At 45.9% G+C, this 20,333-nt stretch overlaps 1 protein-coding gene and 1 long non-coding RNA gene across 3 annotated transcripts in view; one reads left to right on the plus strand and one right to left on the minus strand.

The window, feature by feature from the left end:
• The window catches only part of ATP10B (ATPase, class V, type 10B), a 173,094-nt gene extending 166,255 nt beyond the window's left edge, over positions 1-6,839 (plus strand). The window contains exons 22-23 of the mRNA XM_004689815.2: positions 2,148-2,335; positions 5,757-6,839. Of these exons, the coding sequence (XP_004689872.1) occupies positions 2,148-2,335; positions 5,757-6,213 (645 nt within the window). The 3' untranslated portion in view covers positions 6,214-6,839. The remainder of the gene's footprint in view (positions 1-2,147; positions 2,336-5,756) is intronic.
• An 8,542-nt stretch (positions 6,840-15,381) lies between these two features.
• The window catches only part of LOC105854122, a 49,110-nt gene continuing 44,158 nt past the window's right edge, over positions 15,382-20,333 (minus strand). For both annotated transcript variants that reach the window (XR_001145849.1, XR_001145848.1), the window contains exon 3: positions 15,382-15,561. This is a non-coding gene — a long non-coding RNA (uncharacterized LOC105854122). The remainder of the gene's footprint in view (positions 15,562-20,333) is intronic.

Consider the following 20,333-nt stretch of genomic DNA (forward strand, 5'->3'; position numbering starts at 1 on the left):
AAAAAAAAATGTAAAAGCTAAACTGTTAGGAAATAATAGTTTGAAACAGGTAATTTTTGCTGAAACCTTCACTGTGGATAAGACAGAAATACACATTTAACTATAAATTTTTCCAAGTAAGTTCACATTTCATATCTTTATTTTGGAATGCAAAGAAAATGAAAGAAAGAAAAATATAGGAAACTATCAATCTGAAGGCTGTAAGATAAGAGTAAGGGAAGAGAAAGCAGCAGTACTCATATCAGTACTCTTAGAAATTTAAATGGCCTTAATTCACTGATTAGAAAGCAGAAGTTATGACTGAACATTTTTTCACTTAGAAATACAACTGGACAATCAGATTTTTTCATACAAGTCTATCAGAAACATAGATCAAATTAACAAAGGCTATAGAAGTTTTCAATAAATCATCACATTTGATCAATATATAAAATCCCCACACCAAGTCAAAGGCAAAAGATGCATCCTTGTAAACACTGACACACCATTTACCAAAAATTGAGATGAAATTCTGAGTCAAAAGAAATATAAATCAGTATCATTAATTCCATGTTCAAATATAGAGTTGTAAATCACTTCAACTTCTGGATGGTGGAATGGGGCAGAGTAAACTTGTGAGCTACAGCTACAGCCTTTATTATTTAAAAAATCAATTTCAAGTAAGTTGAGAAATCAAGTAAGTTGAGAAATCAAGTGGAGAAGTTGCAGGATGAGGGCAAACCAAGCAGCCCGTGGGAAGGCGAGGTGATGACAGGTGGGCCCAGACACACGAGTGTCCAGATCTGGGGAAACTGAGTCCCAGGCACAAGGAGAAGCCGCAGGAGGGCACCTGTAAAGGAAAGCCTGTGCTGAGAGGTGGAGGCAGTTCTTTACATATCTGTTTGAAATTTTAAATCAAGCTGCTATTTCTTCAAATGGATGCCTTACCAAAACACAGCTGAGAGCATGCTGCAGGCCCGTCCCAAAAAACACTCACCATTAGAGAAATAGAAGAGCTAATCCTATCAATACCTCAGGCCTAGAGGATTAGAAGGTGAGCTTGACAGAACTCATAAAGGACAGATAAGCCCTATTTATACTTTTTTTTTTTCCACAAATGAGAAGAACTAGGCAGGGCCATTACTTCCCCGCTCACAGCAGTACGCAGACAGACAGAAGCCTCACAATGGCCTCAGAGGCCCAATTAGGCAGGAAAGAGGTCCTGGGCACTTCCAAAACATTCCACGCAAACAACAGACCACACGTCCCTGTGAGCTACAGGGGACATTCTCGAGGATAACCGCATGCTGGGATGTGAAGAGGCTCAGCTTCTGAAGGGTGAAACCAGAGCAAACTTTTTTTGTGTGTCACAATAGTATGAAAATGGAAGTCAACCAGAAGAGGAGACTAGGTGACATGCTATGGAACAGGTATTGAGTCTGTGTGGAAATGGAAACTGGAAACAAACAAGGAACTTACAGAACACAGCAGAAGGTCGTGAGGGGGCTGCTTAGAGAATCAGGCTACCTCAGGATAGACCAAAAAAATCAACACCTGTGCCTAAAGGAACCAAAAAGAAAAAAAAAGTCAAAAGTCACCAGCAGGAAAGAGCTAATAAAAATTACAACAGAAACCAAACAATCAACAGGACTCTAGGACAGGTCTACAGTCAGACTCTAGACAGGTCGAGGACACCTGAAGCTGGACAAACCTCACTCCCAATTCACAGGGAAAAGGAGAAACAAAGTGTCCCATTTTCAGACTAGCAAAGGAGGAAAATGAATTTACCCAAAATGCTAAGTTGAAAAGAGGGTAACGGATTGAAGAGCAGAAGAGACAGCACAGCTTTGCAAAGGAACCACCAGGTTGGGGAAGACAGACACATCCCACTAAGCAGGATTCTCCTCCTGTGACATTTTAAAACAGTCCCCATAGGGGAACATAGATGGTACTGAAACGGTAGCATGGACATTATCAGCAAGCCACAGGGGACTTAGGAGTAATGGGTGTGCAAACGTTGGCTCTATCCCCACCCATGGAGCAGCTCACCTTTTCGAATAGTTGATATATCTGTTGCATTTGCAAAAAGTTTAAAGTCACAGGAGGCATGACTGGGCTAGATCGCTGTACCCCCGCCTCTAACCATGTTCCCTTCTTCCCCTCCCCAGACCATTATTCATGGGCTTGTTCTCGTGGGCAGCTTCCTGATGTACTTTGCGGTGTCCCTCCTGTACCACGCCACCTGCGTCGTCTGCAACAGCCCCGCCAACCCCTACTGGGTGATGGAAGGCCAGCTCTCAGACCCGACCTTCTACCTCGTCTGCTTCCTCACGCCGGTGGCCGCCCTCCTCCCAAGGTTTGCCCGGGGGAATGTTTCCCTGGAGCTGGGCATCTCCCCACCAGCAGCCACTTCATCACTGGAAGGGCGACCTCTGCTCAGTCATTTCAAAAAGAGGATGCTAGGGCAGAAAGAAGCCTGAGCGAGAGACGCCCTGTCTGGTGTGGTTTTGACATCAATAACACATGATAATTCCCACACTCCTGCCTTGCAAATTTATTTCATATACAAGGAACCATTTTCGAAACGTCCTTTGTTAGCCCAAAAGAGTTGCACCCAGATGCTGTCCGGGCACATGACTGCAGGTGAACAAGCAAGCAGCTCCAGTAAAGCAGCACTGGGAGAAAAGCCCTGCCTCGCCCTTGTTGTGCCACAGGGAGAGAGCAAGCCCAGCACCCCAGGGCGTCTCTTATTTCCCAGAAGTACAGGTTTGCATGCCAGAGCCACCTTTTATTCTCTTAATTATTTGTTGAGGGAATGCTGGTTTACAACACCTATGTGACCTTGAAGGTGCCACACCACACACGCAGCTCAAAAAGCCTCAGTAATCCTGCCCTACCATCTCGGTCTGCTTGCCTCAAGTCTACCATCAGATTTCTAGGGTTTGTGTGTCTGTTCCTTAACTCTGTATTGCACATGAGCGAAGGCCTGCAATATTTGCCTCTCCCCCGCTGACTTATTTCACTCCACATAATCCCCCCTCCAGTTCTCTTCAAGTTCCACAAATGGCTAGATTTCACCCTTTGTCTAGCTGCATGGTATATTCCATATACACGTATATACAAACACACCACCTCTTAATCAACTCATCTGTTTTAGGTTGTTTCCATAACTTGGAAAACAATCACTCCAGTTTGTAAGCATAGCCACAAAAACTGGATTGGCTAAATAAATTCTCTGTGCCCTGAGACTCACATTTCTAAATCGTCTGCAGTTTCCCTCTCCAGAGACATAGTAACCACCACAGTGTGTCCATTTCTGTAGAGTCACTAAGCACACAGCCTGTGATAACCCTTCATTTTTCTTTTCATCACTGAGAAGTCAGGCAGAGCTGCGCCTGGGCCTCCAGCGTGCATCCACACCCCACAACTCATCACAGCGGGGGCCCTGCTCCTTCTCCAGCCCATCCTCTCCAGTCAGAGCTATCAAGGAATTTCAGGACCATGAGCCACAGGCCTGCTTAACCCCCCGCCATTCTCAGGGTCTCACTCCTCTGAATGCTAACGTTGAGCCACTGCAGACTCCAGGTCCTGGCTCCATTGTGGAGAGCTTTTTCACATCCAAGCTTAGACCGAGCACTTTCAGCGGGCATTGCTTTTTTAATTAGTTGGGCAACTTGCTTAATCTATTTTGGTCCCATGTCCTAAGCTTCCTCAGGACTTAGAAGTGTGTTATACAATTGGATGCTGAAAACCCAAGATGGCAAATACTGTGTTGGCTGAGTTCTCTGTGAGCACTGTGTACACAGCCTCCCTGCTGGTGTCTAAAGCAGGGGGTTGGGAAGATGGTGCTTCCCTAAAAGTCCAAGCCTGCTCAACTCCCTGCTTGTTTTATGCCGCTCCTCCTCTCCAGATGCCCTTCCCCTTTGACATTATTTTAGATGTGATCTATTCTACCAGCCTTCCATCGCTTTACCTCCCTTTCTCCGGCTGAAACAGGAATCCCCTTTTGTATTCCATTATTTGGGTGTATCTGTCATTTAATGATCTGATTTTTGTATAAATTACATAATCAATTCCTGGAGAGAAGGTAGCCTCTTTTTCATCACATAATAAAAGCCCAGTTCCTGTCCTGTAGGCTACACTCAGAGAGAAATGGCTGTCAAAGGAAAAGAGGGGAGAGGAGTAAAATGGGACTCATGCTCTTAAGATGCCCACAGTCCTGTACACATGCAGGAGCCTGACCACAAGACAGATCCAACTGCTGAAACCTAGGGTGGGTCCTGGGGAAGCCATTAAGAACAAGCATTAGGGGGCCTTCTCACCCCACCCCTTCTCAGTTCAATCCCTGGGGAGAGACACTCAGTCCAATCATTGGAAAAGAGCATCAAATTATGCAGGTTAATTCATTTTGACCACACTTTAAGCATTCAGCACTGTTGTAATCACCACTGACCAAGGACTATGTGCCTCTTATTTGGGGTGTGGAAAGAGGAAATGATCAACCCCATATTCTTTGTCTTACCCTTAAGAGGAAAACTCAAAGTCAACCATTTCTAGTTCCATGAGGATGGATGAAAAGTTTGAGAAGACTGTTGACACATACTTTGAAAAGACAAGTACTCAACAAGACCGCTTGTTAAACAGATAAGGTCAATTCAGGGAAAGTCAGCAAATAGTTCCTTGCTAGTTACCATGGTGACCACAGAACTTAATGGTAACAAAGAATAAGCAAAGATTAACTGAAGTTGAGTTTGTTTACTAAGAAAGGCCAAGAGATTTCTTCTGACAGTGATAGGATTATATGAATAATTTGAAGGATGGTTGACATATCTTGGCACAATTTTGTTATATAATCTACATAAGTTGCTGAGACAAACTATTTGTTCACTTAAAGCTTAAACTGACTTTATCATAATGGAAACTGATGTCACTCACCCAGCTTTTGATAATTAGCCACTTACAGAGACCCCACTTGTTTTGATCCAATTAATTCAGTCCATTTGGAAAAAAAATTCGGATTCTCCCCAACTAGAAACAAATTATTTTACAGAGAAGACAAGAGAAATGAGCACTCTCACTTCAGATACAGCATACAGAGCTGCACTTCATGAGCCTCAGTAGAGAACAGCAGTGCTTCTACCCACTTTCCTAGCCTCAGTGGCCCAAAACTTTGTTTTGTTTGAGATCTCTGCCTCTTGCCAACACTCCTGATTTTGGAGTAGGAACTTCTTTGTCTCCTTTGCTATTTCATGTCCTTGATGTGGTGGACAGTGAGTCAAATTTCTTGTCTCCTGACTTTGTATTTGCTCCATAGATATGGCAGCCACTACAGTGAAGTTTAATTTCATTTTTATAAGATAAATTCCCATCACAGATCTCTCTCCTTAATTCCAAATACATCCTTCTAGCAACTACTCATCACCCCCACTAGGCACATTAAGTTTCAGAAAACTGGGTGACATCTATCACTTAATTTATGATCCACCCTCTAAGAAATTTGGGACTCTTCCTCATCTTCCCAAGGGGACCCTAAGTAGCAACCATAGAGGACTGTTGGGAGAACCATGTCAGTTGATAGTATGTAAAGCAATCAACAATAATCCCATCTGTTCTGGGGTTGCTGAGTCTCACAAGTGCTGGCTTACTGATCAGGAGTTCAGATGAGAAGTGCCCCGCCCAAGCTGGGTTGGGAGCTGGATTCTAAGCCCCCTTCCAATGCTGATTTTCAAGAAGGAGCAAAGGTCAGGAAGTGACTTTCTTCTGTTATTCCCCACCAGGTACTTTTTCCTGTCTCTACAAGGGACCTACGGGAAGTCGCTGATCTCAAAAGCTCAGAAAATTGACAAACTCTCCTTGGATAAGAGAAACCTGGAAATCCAGAGCTGGAAGAGTAAGCAGAGACCTGACTCCATTCCTGAAGAGGTTCAGCCCACCCACCAGCGAGTGCCACCTGTCCCAGGTCTGGACTTCAAAGCCAGCACCCCAAAGAGCTCTAGCTCTCCCATGTGGAAATGCAAGGAACACAGGGCACTATGTGGAGAGAGAAGCAGCAGAGACCACGCGAGGGATGCCCAAGACTCGGGGGACTCCTCAGCCAAACCCCCCTCTGGGGAGTGCCTTCTGGGGCCCACGGAAATGATGGCTTCCACAGCCAACTCACGTGGACAGGCCAACGAGAGCCAGCCCTCAGGCAGGGGCAGCCACCGCAGGTCCCAGAGTTCACTGACCATATAAGGGCAGCAGACTTGTATACAAACTCAGAGGGAGCCACCCAGCCACTGGCCTCATGGACTCAATTCTTTTCACAGAGGAGACTTGACTTCCTCAGAGGAAGCCCTGGCCCTCAGGGGTTGAGACAAACAGGAACTGGAAATCCCTCAACATGTGCTTTTGCTGGCTGCCAGAAAGCACATACTGCAAACAGCAGTTCAGAAGGAGGCTCTCTTCAAAGTTTTCAGCCTCAAGACCACCTTCTCACTTTCTAGATGAGAACAGCCTAGGACCCAAGACAACTGGGCCTTAAGTTTCCAAGAAATGAGTTGATCCATCTGGTATCTTGAGATATGGAAAGTTCTAAGCTATTCAGACCACTGCCTCACCCCTCAAGGCCAAGAGCTAAAGACCCTCCCCCCCACACACACCTAAGTGCTCCATCTGAACTCTATCACAGCACTGGCCATGTTGGGGTGACATCTCTTCCACTCACAGTTGAGTCTTCTTGCTGTTTCTAAGCCAAAGAAGAATCGCATCTGAAGATTTTTCAACTAAACTTGAACTTGGAGACACACACATGGAGAGAACAGAGCATACTAAAGGGAACTGGTAGACTGGAAACCCTCTGCTTTAGTTAATTGACTGCTGCCCAGGGAGATGTCCTGAGAGGACACACGCAGCACTCTTTTTCTAAAGCTATTTATTTTATTTATTTTTAAAATCAAAGTACCTGTCCTCATTCAGTTCTTAGAACAGGAAAACTCTAAGATCAGGAGATCTTAGCACATCCAATAAGAATAGACCTATAGGATAGAGCAATTCTCAGCCCAAACAATAACATATCAAAGGGTAGATCCAGTGATAACACTGTATTCATTAGACTTATCCCAGAGTATCACCCTTTCCACAACACTAGCACATTCTTTACTTAAATTCAGTAGTCGGAGGAAGGTGGGATGACTTCTCCCTGGAGGTCATAGTGCCAAAAAGCTAGAACTCAAAACAGCAAGAAAAGTTAGGTCTACTAGGCTAGGATGATGTGGCCCTGGTCAAGGGGGTTACTGAGCCCGCCCTCCTTATCTTCAAGCCCCTGTATGTTAGAGGTGGATGTGACAAGGCTTTGAGCTTAACAGTCAGACACGCTACAGGTTGACTTACATGAGAGCTACTACTCAGCAAAGATGCCAAAATAACATCTCCAGGTTGGCAATTGACTGCTGACATACCTGAGGGACCATTTGGGGCATCATCGTGGAACCAATATACTGAGTCTTTCCCAGGGACCCTGCTACTGAATGGCACCAGCACTGGCCAGCCAGAGGATTGCAAGAGGAAGAGCAGATAAGCATAGCAGGCAAAGCAGTAAGGACACTAACTGAGGGAATAGAGCCAAAATTCGGATCTCAGGGTCCCCTCTCTCCCCTTACAATTCCTGCCCACTCCTGAAAGCCAGATGAGACAGGTAGGACAGTTCGTATAAGAGCACAGTAGTGGGAAGCACCATAGCCTTGGGAGATTTAGGTTTGCTCTGCCCCACACTCTTTAGGGGCCAGGATCCTTGGAGCCTGATGCCACATCTCCCCCACTTGGCCTAAAGATCAAGTCTCAGTCACACAGGACATGTGAAGGTGGCATCATCAATTATACCACAGAGCTAAGGGGAAAAGTGGGGGACGTTCAGTCTGACCACCGTACTTACATCGCAAACCGTGCCCAGCACTGAGGTGCTGTTCCTCTTGCTGTGCATCGCTCATCTTCCCAGTTTTAGCACAGAAAGTTCCTTCCTGAGCCAGTCAGGACAACTGGTCACCTACCCATGACCCTCTTTATAAACCAACTGTGACAGCCCAATGTGCCATCTTGGGGGTCGGGGTGGGGGCAGTATACCACTGTCTCCTTCTCTAACATAATACTCATGTTGTATTCAGTACACTTTTGTACTTTTGAGTTTTACTGACTAGAAATGTCATTAGAAGAAGCAAAATAAACATGGTTTTTCCATAGTTGCTTGCAGTCCTGAGTATGCTTTCATCCACCCATCCATCCATCCATCCATCCATCATTCTTAGCATCCATTCACCCTTCTGTATGCAAATAAGTCCATAGTAAATGCTTAGTAGTATGCTAAAGACTGTCAGGAACTCAATCCCTGTCTTCAGGGCACTCCCAGCCTTGCTGGACTAGACTCTCAGGGCTGTATTTAATCTAACATAAGTGGCTCTGATAATTAGAAGTGGCACACCCACTTCCCTCTCCCTAAAACACAGACCTGGCAGCTCCCGTCCACCTGAAGTCTGACGCAAACCCCTGAGTGCCACTTTTCATTCACTGAGTGAAAAGTGAGCCCTGTTTACAGCACGGCATTGGCGGGTGAGATGAATTAAGGAAGAAAGAGGCCCAGCTCCTGCCCTCTAGGAGTTTACCAACTAGAAGGCAGAGACAGACAATATTCAAGGACACTAATGTGAAATGACTACACACAAAGGAAGCCAGAATGGAGACAAAGAGGGTGTGGGTCCCAGGGTGTCAGGGAAGAGAGGTTTCAGCTGAGACCTTGGAAGCATGACATGATTCTAGATGGAGAGAATAAAGTGGGTTCTAAGAAAGAAAATCTGATACATTCAAAAAAAAAAAAAAAAAAAGCAGACTAGAACTCAATAAGCAAGGGCCTCCCTGGTGGTTCAAGGGGTTAAGTCTCAGCACTATGAAGCTGTCCACAACCACTGCAGCACGAGTTTGATCCCCAGCCAAGGAGCTACCCACAGGGTGCAGCAGACCTCACCTATGATCACAATGCTGAGGGGTAATTTGGGCCAAGACTACTGGGTCTGGTCACTCACCCTCACAGATGTCAACCTTACCTTGTGACATGGCAGCAATGTTTTGGGGGAAAAACAGAAGCTACAAAGCCCCTTGAGACAGTGGTGCAGAAGTCACACATCATCAGCGTCACCCCATCGATGCCAGGCACAAGGCCAGCCCAGTGTCAAGGGTGGGAAAAATTCACTCTGCTTTTAATGGGGGGAGCTACAAAGAAATCTGAAGTCATTTGCAATCTACCATGTTCTATTTACAGAGGGAGAAGCTGAGGCAGAGAGAGAAGTGACTTAAATGTGGCAGAGTCACACAAGAAATGGAGAGACGTGAAACCAGAGCCTGTACTCTGGACCACACAGCTGCAAGAGGGATGGGGACTTGGGGTGTGGGAAAAGGGCCAGATGACAGAGGAGCTTGGCATTGTCCTGCAAGACAGGAATGCAGTGTTTGAATGCATGAACTGCACCCTAGCTCTGCCCGAGACTGGCCACATGCCCTGAGCAAGAACACCCTCACCAGGCTCAGAGGGATTCCTCACCCAGACACAAGCCTCAGTAAGTAAAGAAGTACTTAGTAGCAAAGAGAACCAGAACTCCTGCTTGCCCTAAAATATCCCCCGGACACATACACACCCTGAGCTGATCATCCTGCTAGAACTTCCCACTCTGCACACAGAGGCAAATTCTCCCAGATAACCAGAGAACAGACCCCAGGCAGGAGTCCAGGGTAGATGAGTTGGACAGTGCCCTAGGTGGGCAGATTTTTCCAGAACAGAAAGAGAAGACTGCCCCGGCCTGAATCCTGCAGCAAGGCTTCAGAGCAGTAGAGATAAAGCTTCAGGCATGTGCAGATGGCGGCTGGGCCCAGAGCCTTTTGTTTAAAGGTGTTCTGGTGCCACCTAGCATCTAAGGAGCCCCTCGGCTGCTGCTGAAGGATCTGCTGCTGCCAGGGCAGGGAGGGCAGGCGCAGGAGATGCACCAGAAGCAAAAAGCGGAGACCAAATCCTGCTCTGCCCATGGCATCTGCTTTGCCTCTGGACAAACCTTTTTGCCAGGTTTCAATCTCAAACTAAGGTTCACCTCACTTTTCTTCAGATGGAAACTAGACAGGTTCTAACTTTGTGTGATGCTAAGAGCTATTTGTGCTGGCTGGTGACAGTGCTGGAATGAGCCCTGGGGCACTCTACCTGCCATTTGCTGTTAGGGTAGTGTGACTCTCTGGGGGACCCATACAGGTTCACATGGGAAGGATGCCGGGGCGGGAGGGCGGGTAAGGAGAGAAGATGCCATGGTGGGGAGAGGATGCCAAGGCTGGGTGCAGTCATAATTCTCCCCTGACTAATGAGAGCCAGAGAGCCCACCATGTCTGACTATCAGGAGGTAGCTGGAGCTGAGAGCTCCCACACACAGGACTCTTCTCCCACCACACACACCCTGCTCAGTGCAGGTCTAAGGAGTTGGAGAGGGGGGCATCTGTAATCCCTCTCAACTCCTCCATTCCCCCACACTTGCTATGCCAAGTACATCACTACCCCAACCCCTCCTGCCATGATTAGTCCACATGGTTCTCCCCTGACTCCCATGCAGCACGAGTGATCAGCACTCTACAGGTCAGATCTGGGGGATGGCAATCCCAGGCACCTGAGGGACACATGTCTAGAGGTGACAGAAACCTCATTCTTCAGACCCTGTTCCACAAAGGCAGCTGGCCAAGCAGACACTTGACTGAACACTGAAGAAAATTATTTGTCTTCAGTATCATGAGCCCTTCCTGTCCCAGCTAGCTTATGTTCCCACAGAGGACATAAAAGATACAGGTGGCAAGACCCAGTAAGAGTACGTGGATGTACCCAGGGTCACTGCAGTTCCGAGTAACTCACCAAATGAGAGAGCACTTAAATACAGATCAACAAGGTAGAAAATAAAAGATAGAATGCCAGATAAAGATCTAGACATCTATAGGTCACTGCACTCCCCCCCAAAAAAAATAAAATAAAATAAAAAACAAGTACACATGGATCATTATCCAGGATCAATAACAACATACTGGATCACAAGATAAATGTCAACAAATACATTGAAGTCATACCAAGTATCTTCTCTGACCATAAAGATCACAAACGAGAGATCAACTACAAAATGAAAGCAAAGAGTCCCTACATTACATAGAGACTGAAAAACACACTACTGAGAGAACACTGGATCAGTGAGGAAATCAAATAAGAAAAAAATACCTCGAGACAAGTGATAATGAAGACGCAACCTTCCAGAACTTCTGGGGCACAGCAAAAGCAGTATTGAGAGACTCATATCAAGAAACAAAGAATCCAAGGGAACAACCTAATCTTCCATCTCGAGGAACAAAACAAAAGAACAAAAGCCAGTAAAAGAAAAATAAAATTTTAAAACAGAAATAAATAGAAAAATGAAGACAGTCAAAAATATCAGTGAAACCAAAAGATGGTTCGTTGGAAAAAACAAAATACGTAGACATCTAGCCTGACTCACAAAGAAAAAGAGGGAGAAGATGAACAGAATCATGTGAGGGAGAAATTACAATAGACAGAGCAAAAATCCAGATAATCAGATTACTATGAACATAATTCATATTATGAATTATATGCAAACAAGTTCAACGATCTAGGTGAGAGGGACAAATTTTTAGACTTATGCAATCAATCGAGGCTGAACAAAGAAGAATCAGACAATTTGAACAAACCAATCTCAAGCCAGGATTTGACACAGTAATTAAAACCCTCCCCAAAAACAAAAGCCCAGAACCAGATGGTTTCACAAGGCAAACATTCAAAGATGAAGTGATGAGTAGCCTCTTTCAAAAAATGGAAGAAAGCAAGAGAGGAATATATCAAATACATTTTACAAGGCCAATATCACATTTATACCAAACAATGACAACACAAAAAAAGAAAACTAAAAACCAATCTCCCTGATGAACACAGATGCAAAAATCCTTGAAATCTTAGCAAACCAAATCTACCAATGTATCAAAAGGATTATACATCACAGAAGGATGGCTCAATAACATAATTAACCACATTAACAGAAAAATAATTATATAATCATTAGCAAGAGATGCCAAGACATCATTTGATAAAATTCAACATCCATTTACAATGAAAGTACTTGACAAACTTGGGATAAAAGGAACAGATCTTTATATTATTAAAGCCATATATGACAAACCCACAGCTAATCTCATTCTCAGTGGTGAAAAACAAAGCCTTTCTGTAAGATCTGGAACAAGATAAGGGTGTCCACTCTCACCATGGCTTTTCACTATAACAATGGAAGTCCTAGCTAGAGCAATTAGGCAAAAGAAAAAACATAAAAGGGAAAGCAGAGGTAAATGTATCATTATTTGCAGATTATATGATATAAAAAGGACCCTAAGACAACCACAGAAAAAATAATTTATACAATAAATCACTCTCAGTAAAGTAGGTTACAAGTCAATATACAAGTCAGTCTTCCTATATGCAAACAATCGGTGTAAAGAAGAAATTAAGAAAAATATTCCATTTACAGATGTACCCAAAATAAATAACTGGGAATAAAACTACCAAAGGAAGTGAAAGAACTGCATAAGGAAAATTATAAAATAAAAGTAGGAATAGAAGAAGACACAAAGAAATACAAAGACATTCCTGGCTCACGGGTCAGAAATTGGTTATTTGAGGAGTGCAGTGACCTACAGATGTCTAGATCTTTGTTTGGTTCTAACTGTTGTTTATTTTCTGCCTCGTTGACCGGCACTGTAATGCTCTCTCATTTGAAGAGTTAGTCCGAACTATGGTGACCCTGGGTACCTCCACTTTGAAGAAAATGATTTGTCTTTAGTATCATGAGCTAGTCTATGTTCCCACAATGACATAAAAGATACAAGGCGACAAGACTCAGATAAGGGGACAAATCAAATGCTATCCAAAAATTAACAATGATATAATAATTGTTTTAATGTCAAAATAGTAAAAAAAAAAAAAAGTGAACTTTAAGTAAGCTTGTTCCTGTTCTGCTAACGCTGCCTGTGGGCAAGTCTGAAGTGGCTGGGAGAGAAGACGCGACCATCCCTGTGGGGTGCAGACATTTCCTAGGTCTACATCCAAAACATCACAGATACACCATTTAGTGTGGGTATCCCCATTTTCATTTCATTTAGTATTTCATGCATATTTGTATCCCCATTTTATAGTTATACAAACAGAGGCTCAGGAAGTAGCTTATCCCAGGATACACTATTAAGAAAAGGTAGATGGAAGGCCCTCCCTGTTGGCACAACAGGCCAAAACACAGCACTAAGAAGCTAAAGCCACTTCAGCATGAGTTCCATCCCCACCTGGAGGTGACCCACATGGCGCAGCAGACCTCTCCTGACCCTCCCGCTGCTCCCTTCAGCAGTGTACTTTGTGGATCTGCCTGTTCTGCTCCCTACTCAGTCTCTAGTGAAGCCTCTCACCTCCCCTGCGCCTCTGGCCTGTACCCAGGTTCTGTCTGCATAAATAAATCTTTAACAACAACAACAACAACAAAAAAGTAGGTGCAGTATGCCAAACCAGATCCCATTTCCAGGCCCAATGTTATTAACAACCAAGGCAATCTGCTCTGGGGAGGCAGCAGGGCACACAGATTATTTCTTCAGGGTAATTATTTGCATTCCAGCTACTTAAATTCTGCACAGGCACACCTTCCAAAGACTAGCACAGAGTTTGGAAAGAGCAAGAGTCTAGGAGAAGGATTGGCACACTCAAAGCCACTCTGACACTGACCAAGTTCAAGTACAGCTCCAACGACGTGTACCAAGCGGAGCAGACAAATCCCCCCAGAGGCACATTCATTTCTGCCCCAGCTATCTCTCCACTGGGCCTTCTCCCGTTGGCACTTTCAAGGGCGCCTGCCTGAACTGATGAGGCAGAAGCGTACCTAGCCCTGCCTCTCCTCTTACTTAATTAGAAGTTCCCATTAAGACCACTCTGGCAATGAGGCACACACCAGGCAGCATACTTCAGGACAATTAGCACACTCCTCGGGTGGCTAAAGTGGCCCCAGCCCTTGGGCTGGCCAACATAATTGTGCAGAAACATACAGCCTACCAGGAGGCTCCCATTTAAGTGGAAAGAAACAATTAGTCACACAACCTATCGAGCAGTTAGATCAGTAGGAAGTTATTCCATATACATAATTTAAAAGTTTGCCGGGGTTGAGATCTGTGGAAATGATCTGTTGCCTATGATTCAGTAGAACCATCAGCAAACCTTAATGCCTGCACTCTTCCGACCTGTCCCCCATGCTATCAACGCCCTGTGTGTTTGTGTGTGGAGACCAACTGCGTAAGGCGACTGCCTGTAATTATGTGTCTGTTTCACTGTCAGCGCAAATCTTCCATTCCTGGAATGCAGGAAATAATCAGCAGGGCAGAGAGGTCATGGAAGCCCCATCTACCTCACTGCCACTTTCTGAATCCCCAAGCCGCTAATTAAATCCTGCCCCTAAAACAGCCCCTGGCCGAGTCATCCTGGCACTTCTGAGGAGTAAGTAAAAAGAGCAAAATTCGAACAGAAAGGCCTTTCTGAAGGCCAGACTGCAGAAAACCACCCAAGGTCCCCGGGGCTCTGTCTGAAGCCAGCCTCGTGGCTCCCACAGCAGACGCCTCTGCCTCTCCCTGCAGCAGAGTGGCCCTGTCCAGCTCTCACCGCTGAGCCACTGTCCCCTCTGCAGGCCAGTGGTGCCACTGTAGTTAATATTCAGCTGGCACTTCCACTGCGCACTAGAAGCCTGTTCTCTCAGCCTTTTCCAATCCAATTCAGATCTAAGTCATTTTTGCCCTTGCATTCTGGTTCAGGCGGCAGCAGTTGTTTGGATGACAGATTATGGTTTATTAGGACTTATTGATAGCGAAGGAACCCTCATGAGTAAAGGTCCCTGATATCCAAAGTACAATTAACAAGCCAGCAGGGCACATAGCCTAGGGCAGGAAGGAGGCCATTTGGGGAGGAAATTATTTACCCTTTTTGACCCATGGTTGTGGATCTAGGGAAAAGTTGTGAAGGTCTGAAAAAGGGGCAATGGGGCTAATAGGAGGCCGTCAGTGCTCATTCACCTGCAAGTCTCCATCGTTATCCTGGCATCAATATTTGTGAACCTAGAAGAATGGGTCTAGTGCACAGAGACCTCTATTCAAATCCACAATTCATCTACCACAGGACTTTGCAAAATCTAACTTTCCCTCCTGGGGACTCAGTCCCTCTAATTCAACATCATCTGCAGTGTGTAACCATCTCCCAGGGCATCATGAGGAAGGTTCGAGAGGGACAGGGTTGCCTCCCTTCACCACCCAGAGCAAACTTACCCACCTGCCGCTACACATGCCAAGATTTCCTACCAAGATTTTGCATGAAGAAAATTCTGTCGATCTTAGATCATAAGCTTGAAGCCATAAGATGATATCCAAGAGCTGCCACTAGCATCTCTGAAGTACCAGGAATCCAGCACGCAGGTACAGGAGCAGTGGTGGGTCTATTTCAAGTGGTCAAATAACCTGAGAAGGAGACAGAAGAAAGAAGCGGATGAATGTGGCATCCCAGCAAAGCAGAGGCAATATGCAGAGATGATACTAGTGGCTGTTGATAGGAAAACACAGGGCCCAAGGACCTGAAAACTAAGATTTTGTGAGCTACGTCGACTCAGCAGTAGTAGCAGCAGCTCAGCAATATCCTCTGGCAGCTCCCTGGGCCAGTGCTGGGAAAGGCCCCAGTGGGTAAGTCCAGACCGTGATCACTTCCTGCCCTCTCTCTCATGAATGGATACACCACTCAGCCATGCAAGTTTAGACAACAGGGAAGGTTGCTCTCCTTGCATGCCACGCTTATTAAGACAAATGCTAAAAGCTAAAGCAAGTCTCTGAGTCTTTCCTGAGTAATGGAAGCCCAGTAAATACAGTAACTAGCAATTACAATGGTAAACAAAGTTAACTCTGAAACATTGAAAGAACATCAGCTCCACAGGCAGTTAAATGCACTAGACTGATATACCCATTTTTCTTAGTTTTCTTTGAAAATTCTACTAGAATGGGAACAGAAAGGTCTATATCCTCATGAGTAAAGGAAGTAACAGAAGCCAAATAGAAGTCTGCAGAAATGAGGGACAGGGAAACTGACTCAGGAACAGTGATGGGACGCGATCCAGCCTTCCTCTCTCTGCCAATCCCCTGCAGGGAAGCGCCATGGAGCCTGACAGTGTATGCCAGCGTCCCTCAGAAGGCTCAGGAATTGGAAAAGGTAACTGAAAATGGGGGTCAGGGAGTGGGGCTGAAATACCCCCACTGGGATACCCCAGCTAGGATAGTCCCTACTGGTCTACCTAGGGCCTCTGTAGTTCTCCACCTTGAGGGTGAAGAGGACACACTGGATACTTGTCCCATCACAGAGTCCTTGACTTCAACCCAGTGAGTCTTGAGGGAGATGCCAGCACGCCCATTTCACCACTGTGGTTCTGATGCTTACAGTCCCAGAAGCCCAGCTGGTGAAATACCACCACTGAGGAAATTCTCCTGCACCCTACCTAGGAACAGACAAGCTCACTCAAGATGCTCTCCAAACCGGTGGATTCTGTTTCCTGTTTCTTTCCTCCTCTTATTACCTGGCATGATGAGCTTTCCAGAGAACTTGAAATAATGACTAGGCCAGCGAGTTTCAGATCAACAGGCCGACTTGGATCAGCCGGCAGAGGCTTCTCCAGCCTTGGGTTTGTCAAGGAGTGAGATGCACCTGGGCCAGTAGGAGGCCCCCAGGCCCTGTCAGGGACAGGGTGAGGGCTGAGGGTGGCTGGCTGAGCCCGGCCAGGAATGCTCCAGACAATACTTCATTCTACTTAGGGATTACTTCCACAAACAGACCTAGTTTCAGACGACCCATCATGAGAAACGAGTTTCCTAAGTGGCTTCCGTGCTGCCCATCAACTGCAAGCACTGCTGGAGACATTCTGGGCATCATGATTCAGATGCGAATATCCCCCCAAATCCATCAATGTCTGTGTGGCTGATGGAGCACTGTGCACTCTAACCGGCCTCCCTTCTCTGATCTTCAGGCGTTTTATTTTCGTGAGCTGATGTATTACTACAGGGAGGGCAATTCTCTCACACATTCTGCTCATGGTAACAGATGAGGTGTGAAATTGATTCTGAACACCTAGGAGGGTTATGATTTATCATCATATATTAGGCCCTGGGGAGCATTACTGGATGAATCCCAGGTAGGCACGAAACACAACCACACTTCCGGAAAGAGGACCCTGCATCAGTCAAGGTGCGTTAGGTACAGCTATTTCGTAGCTGCCAGCCAGCACCGGCTCCCTTTCATTTATTTAAGCAACAAACATTTACTGAGCACCACAGTAGACAAGAGACTCATAGCCTTAGAGCTGGCTCCTCTCCCAGATCCTAACATACATACCTAACTCCCCAGTACCTGGAACCTGGGGACTCATCCTGAGGTCCCTGAACTGGACATCAACCTATAATTTCCTTGAACACAGGTACTTGGAGAGAACAACCCAATGATGGTTAATGATGCTTTCAGCATTGTTAGTCTGTGGAAACTTCTAGTAAGGCGGACAGCACAGGAATCCTTCAGGAATTCACTATGTGAAGAGGAGCCTGCCCAGAGGTGGGCAGATGTCTAGACAGAATTCTCTCTTCCACCAATCAAGGCCGAACACTTTATTCTTACCCAGTTGGGGCCAGGAAAAAGGGAGAGAAGACTTCAGAAACACAGACATTTCTTTAAAATGAATGCTCCTAAGTATTGTCCTTGTACCTCAGAATTCTGCCTCTGAGGGTCTGGACTGGGCTGTTGGTGGATGTCTCCTGAAAAACCACCACAGGAGAGTTGGTGGATCCAGAGGCAGACCTGGCCTCTGCAAGGTAGAGTATCCTCAGGGTCGGTAGGTCAAGTGGTCAGAAGTGCAAATCCGCCCCTAAAGTGAACAGGCTTAAGCCAGAAGTCGGTCTGCTCCAAAGGCATGACTTAGAGTCAAGGGAACAGAAACCCACCTGACTGGGAGCCTCACAGCCGGAATTCAGTCCTATGTGGTCTTCAGTCGGCTGTGGGACCTCAGATCAGCCCCATAAGCTCTCTGGACACCAGGTTTACCATACGCACCACAGGAGTAGTAGGAGCACACGATTTATAAAGTGCCCCTAGATGCTAAGATTATGTAGCTGTTTCTTCACGTCTGCGGGCCATTTTCCAATACTAATTGATGAAAAGGGTGTAGGGGGGTGTATAAATAATCACTGCTAAATAGTTCATACAAAGTAATGCTATTTAAGACACATCCCTGCACTGCATGTTTAAGTGTCTTCAGGATCCATAATGAGGCCTCAAGGTTTCCTGCAGGGCTTTATGAACTCCTGGGAGGGAGCAGGGACAGGGTCAGCCTGTTGCCATTTGTCACATGCCTCAGGTCTCCCAACCCTTTGTCATCCTCTGGGTGTCCCCACAGCTGCACTATCAGTCAGTATCTGACTCTTGCATAGAAGCTGCTGGGGTTTTCTAACAATATCTCTGTCAATTTCTTCTCGTTAACCAATCCAGACTGCTATCTTCTCAAGACCTGGCGCAGACCAACTTCTGGCCCAAGCACGTCCACTTTAGGAGCGGATTTGCACTTCTGACCACTTGGCCTACCGACCCTGAGGATACTCTACCTGGTGGCCGAGACTGTTGGCCAAGCCAATGGCAACTGGCAGCTTCAAGATCACACACAGCAAAATAAATCAGAAAGTAAAAGACAATTACAGGACGGTTTCTCTCATATGCGGACACAAATAACCAAAACAAATGCGCCAACAAGTCACAACAAAAACAACTTAGACTTTATGAAAAATATAGTAATTACCAGAAAGGGAGGAAAAGGTTCTTGGGAGTGAAGGGCACTAGAACTTCAGTGGAGGTGAGTGATGCTTACACATTGAGGTAAAGCTGTAACCCGCAAATTTATATAGTTTTGTCAATCAATGATCTTTTCTTAAAGATTTATTCATTTATGCATACAGAACTGGGGTACAGGCCAGAGGTGCAGGGACAGTGAGAGGATTCACCAGAGACAGAGTGGGGAGCAGAACAGGCAGATCGACGAAGTACACTGCTGAGGGGAGCAGCGGGCGGGTCAGGAGAGGTCTGCCACGCCATGTGGTCACCTCCGGGGTGGGCGGGGATCAAACTCATGCTGAAGTGGTTTTAGCTTCTTAGTGCTGTGCTTTAACCCACGGCACCACCAGGGTGGGGCCCTCAATGATCATTTTTTAAATGTATTTCTTAAAAGCTCTATTATATCTATTGCTTCTCCATGTGGATCATCCTTTAGGTGACAAATGAGAGTGGAATCCAATTTTCTTTTGCCTATTCAAACGAGTTATCTTGTCCATATGATCTTCCATCAAGTTAGTTTAGAATCAGTGAGAATTCCCTGGAAGATCATCACCAACTACAGCTGATTTACTATGTGCCTCTGTACCAGGGCTTACATTTCTCTACTCCCCTAAATCCACAGTAAATTAACACACTAGGTCTCAAACCTTCACTGTGCTAAGAATCTCCTGAGGACTAGGAGTTGTCTTCCTGCAGCCCATGGCCCCACCCTCTGCCTTCAATGCTCTGCAGCCAGTCCTGGAAGCCATAGTGGGGCTTTCCAGATTCTCATCCCAAGGACTTTGGAAAGCTCAGCCGATGTGAATTGCTAGCAGCCAAAGACAAGTCACCTGGTTATAGCATGAGCAGAAGAAGGAGGGGTCTCCAGCAGCAGGGTACACCCCCTCGTCCACTCCCCCTTAGCCCAGCCCTGTTCACGTGGGCTCCAGCTCATAGTTCTCCCATATATAACCTCTCCCCCTGTGAACACTACCTGGGTGAGCATCCTGGAGAGGGAGAGCCCACTGGGAGGATAATCAAGTGTCTCAGACCCCAGAGAGGAACTACTTGCCACTCGCCATGAATACATGAGGAAGGCAATAGCAGAAGAATGGGCCAGGTGCCCAGGAGACTGGTGGGCAGTAATCAATAGTTCCTTCCTAAACTAGTTTGAAGGTGTTTGGTTATGCCGCCACAGATACGGACACAGTCGTGGAGCAGTTCCTGCATTTAGCCTCCCTTCTGTTGCCATTTCTCTAAATGGACCATGACTGATGAAGAAAATGGGCCAAAAACCCAAATCCTCCATTGAAGCACCCCAGGTAATGTTGATCTATGTGCGTCTCAGACTACTTTTTTGACAAACACCACTTTTTAAGGGGCTGTGAAGCTCATCTCACCT

This window comes from Condylura cristata, unplaced genomic scaffold (assembly GCF_000260355.1).
Source record: "Condylura cristata isolate star-nosed mole 26May11 unplaced genomic scaffold, ConCri1.0 scaffold00026, whole genome shotgun sequence".
NCBI classification, from domain to species: Eukaryota; Metazoa; Chordata; class Mammalia; order Eulipotyphla; family Talpidae; genus Condylura; species Condylura cristata.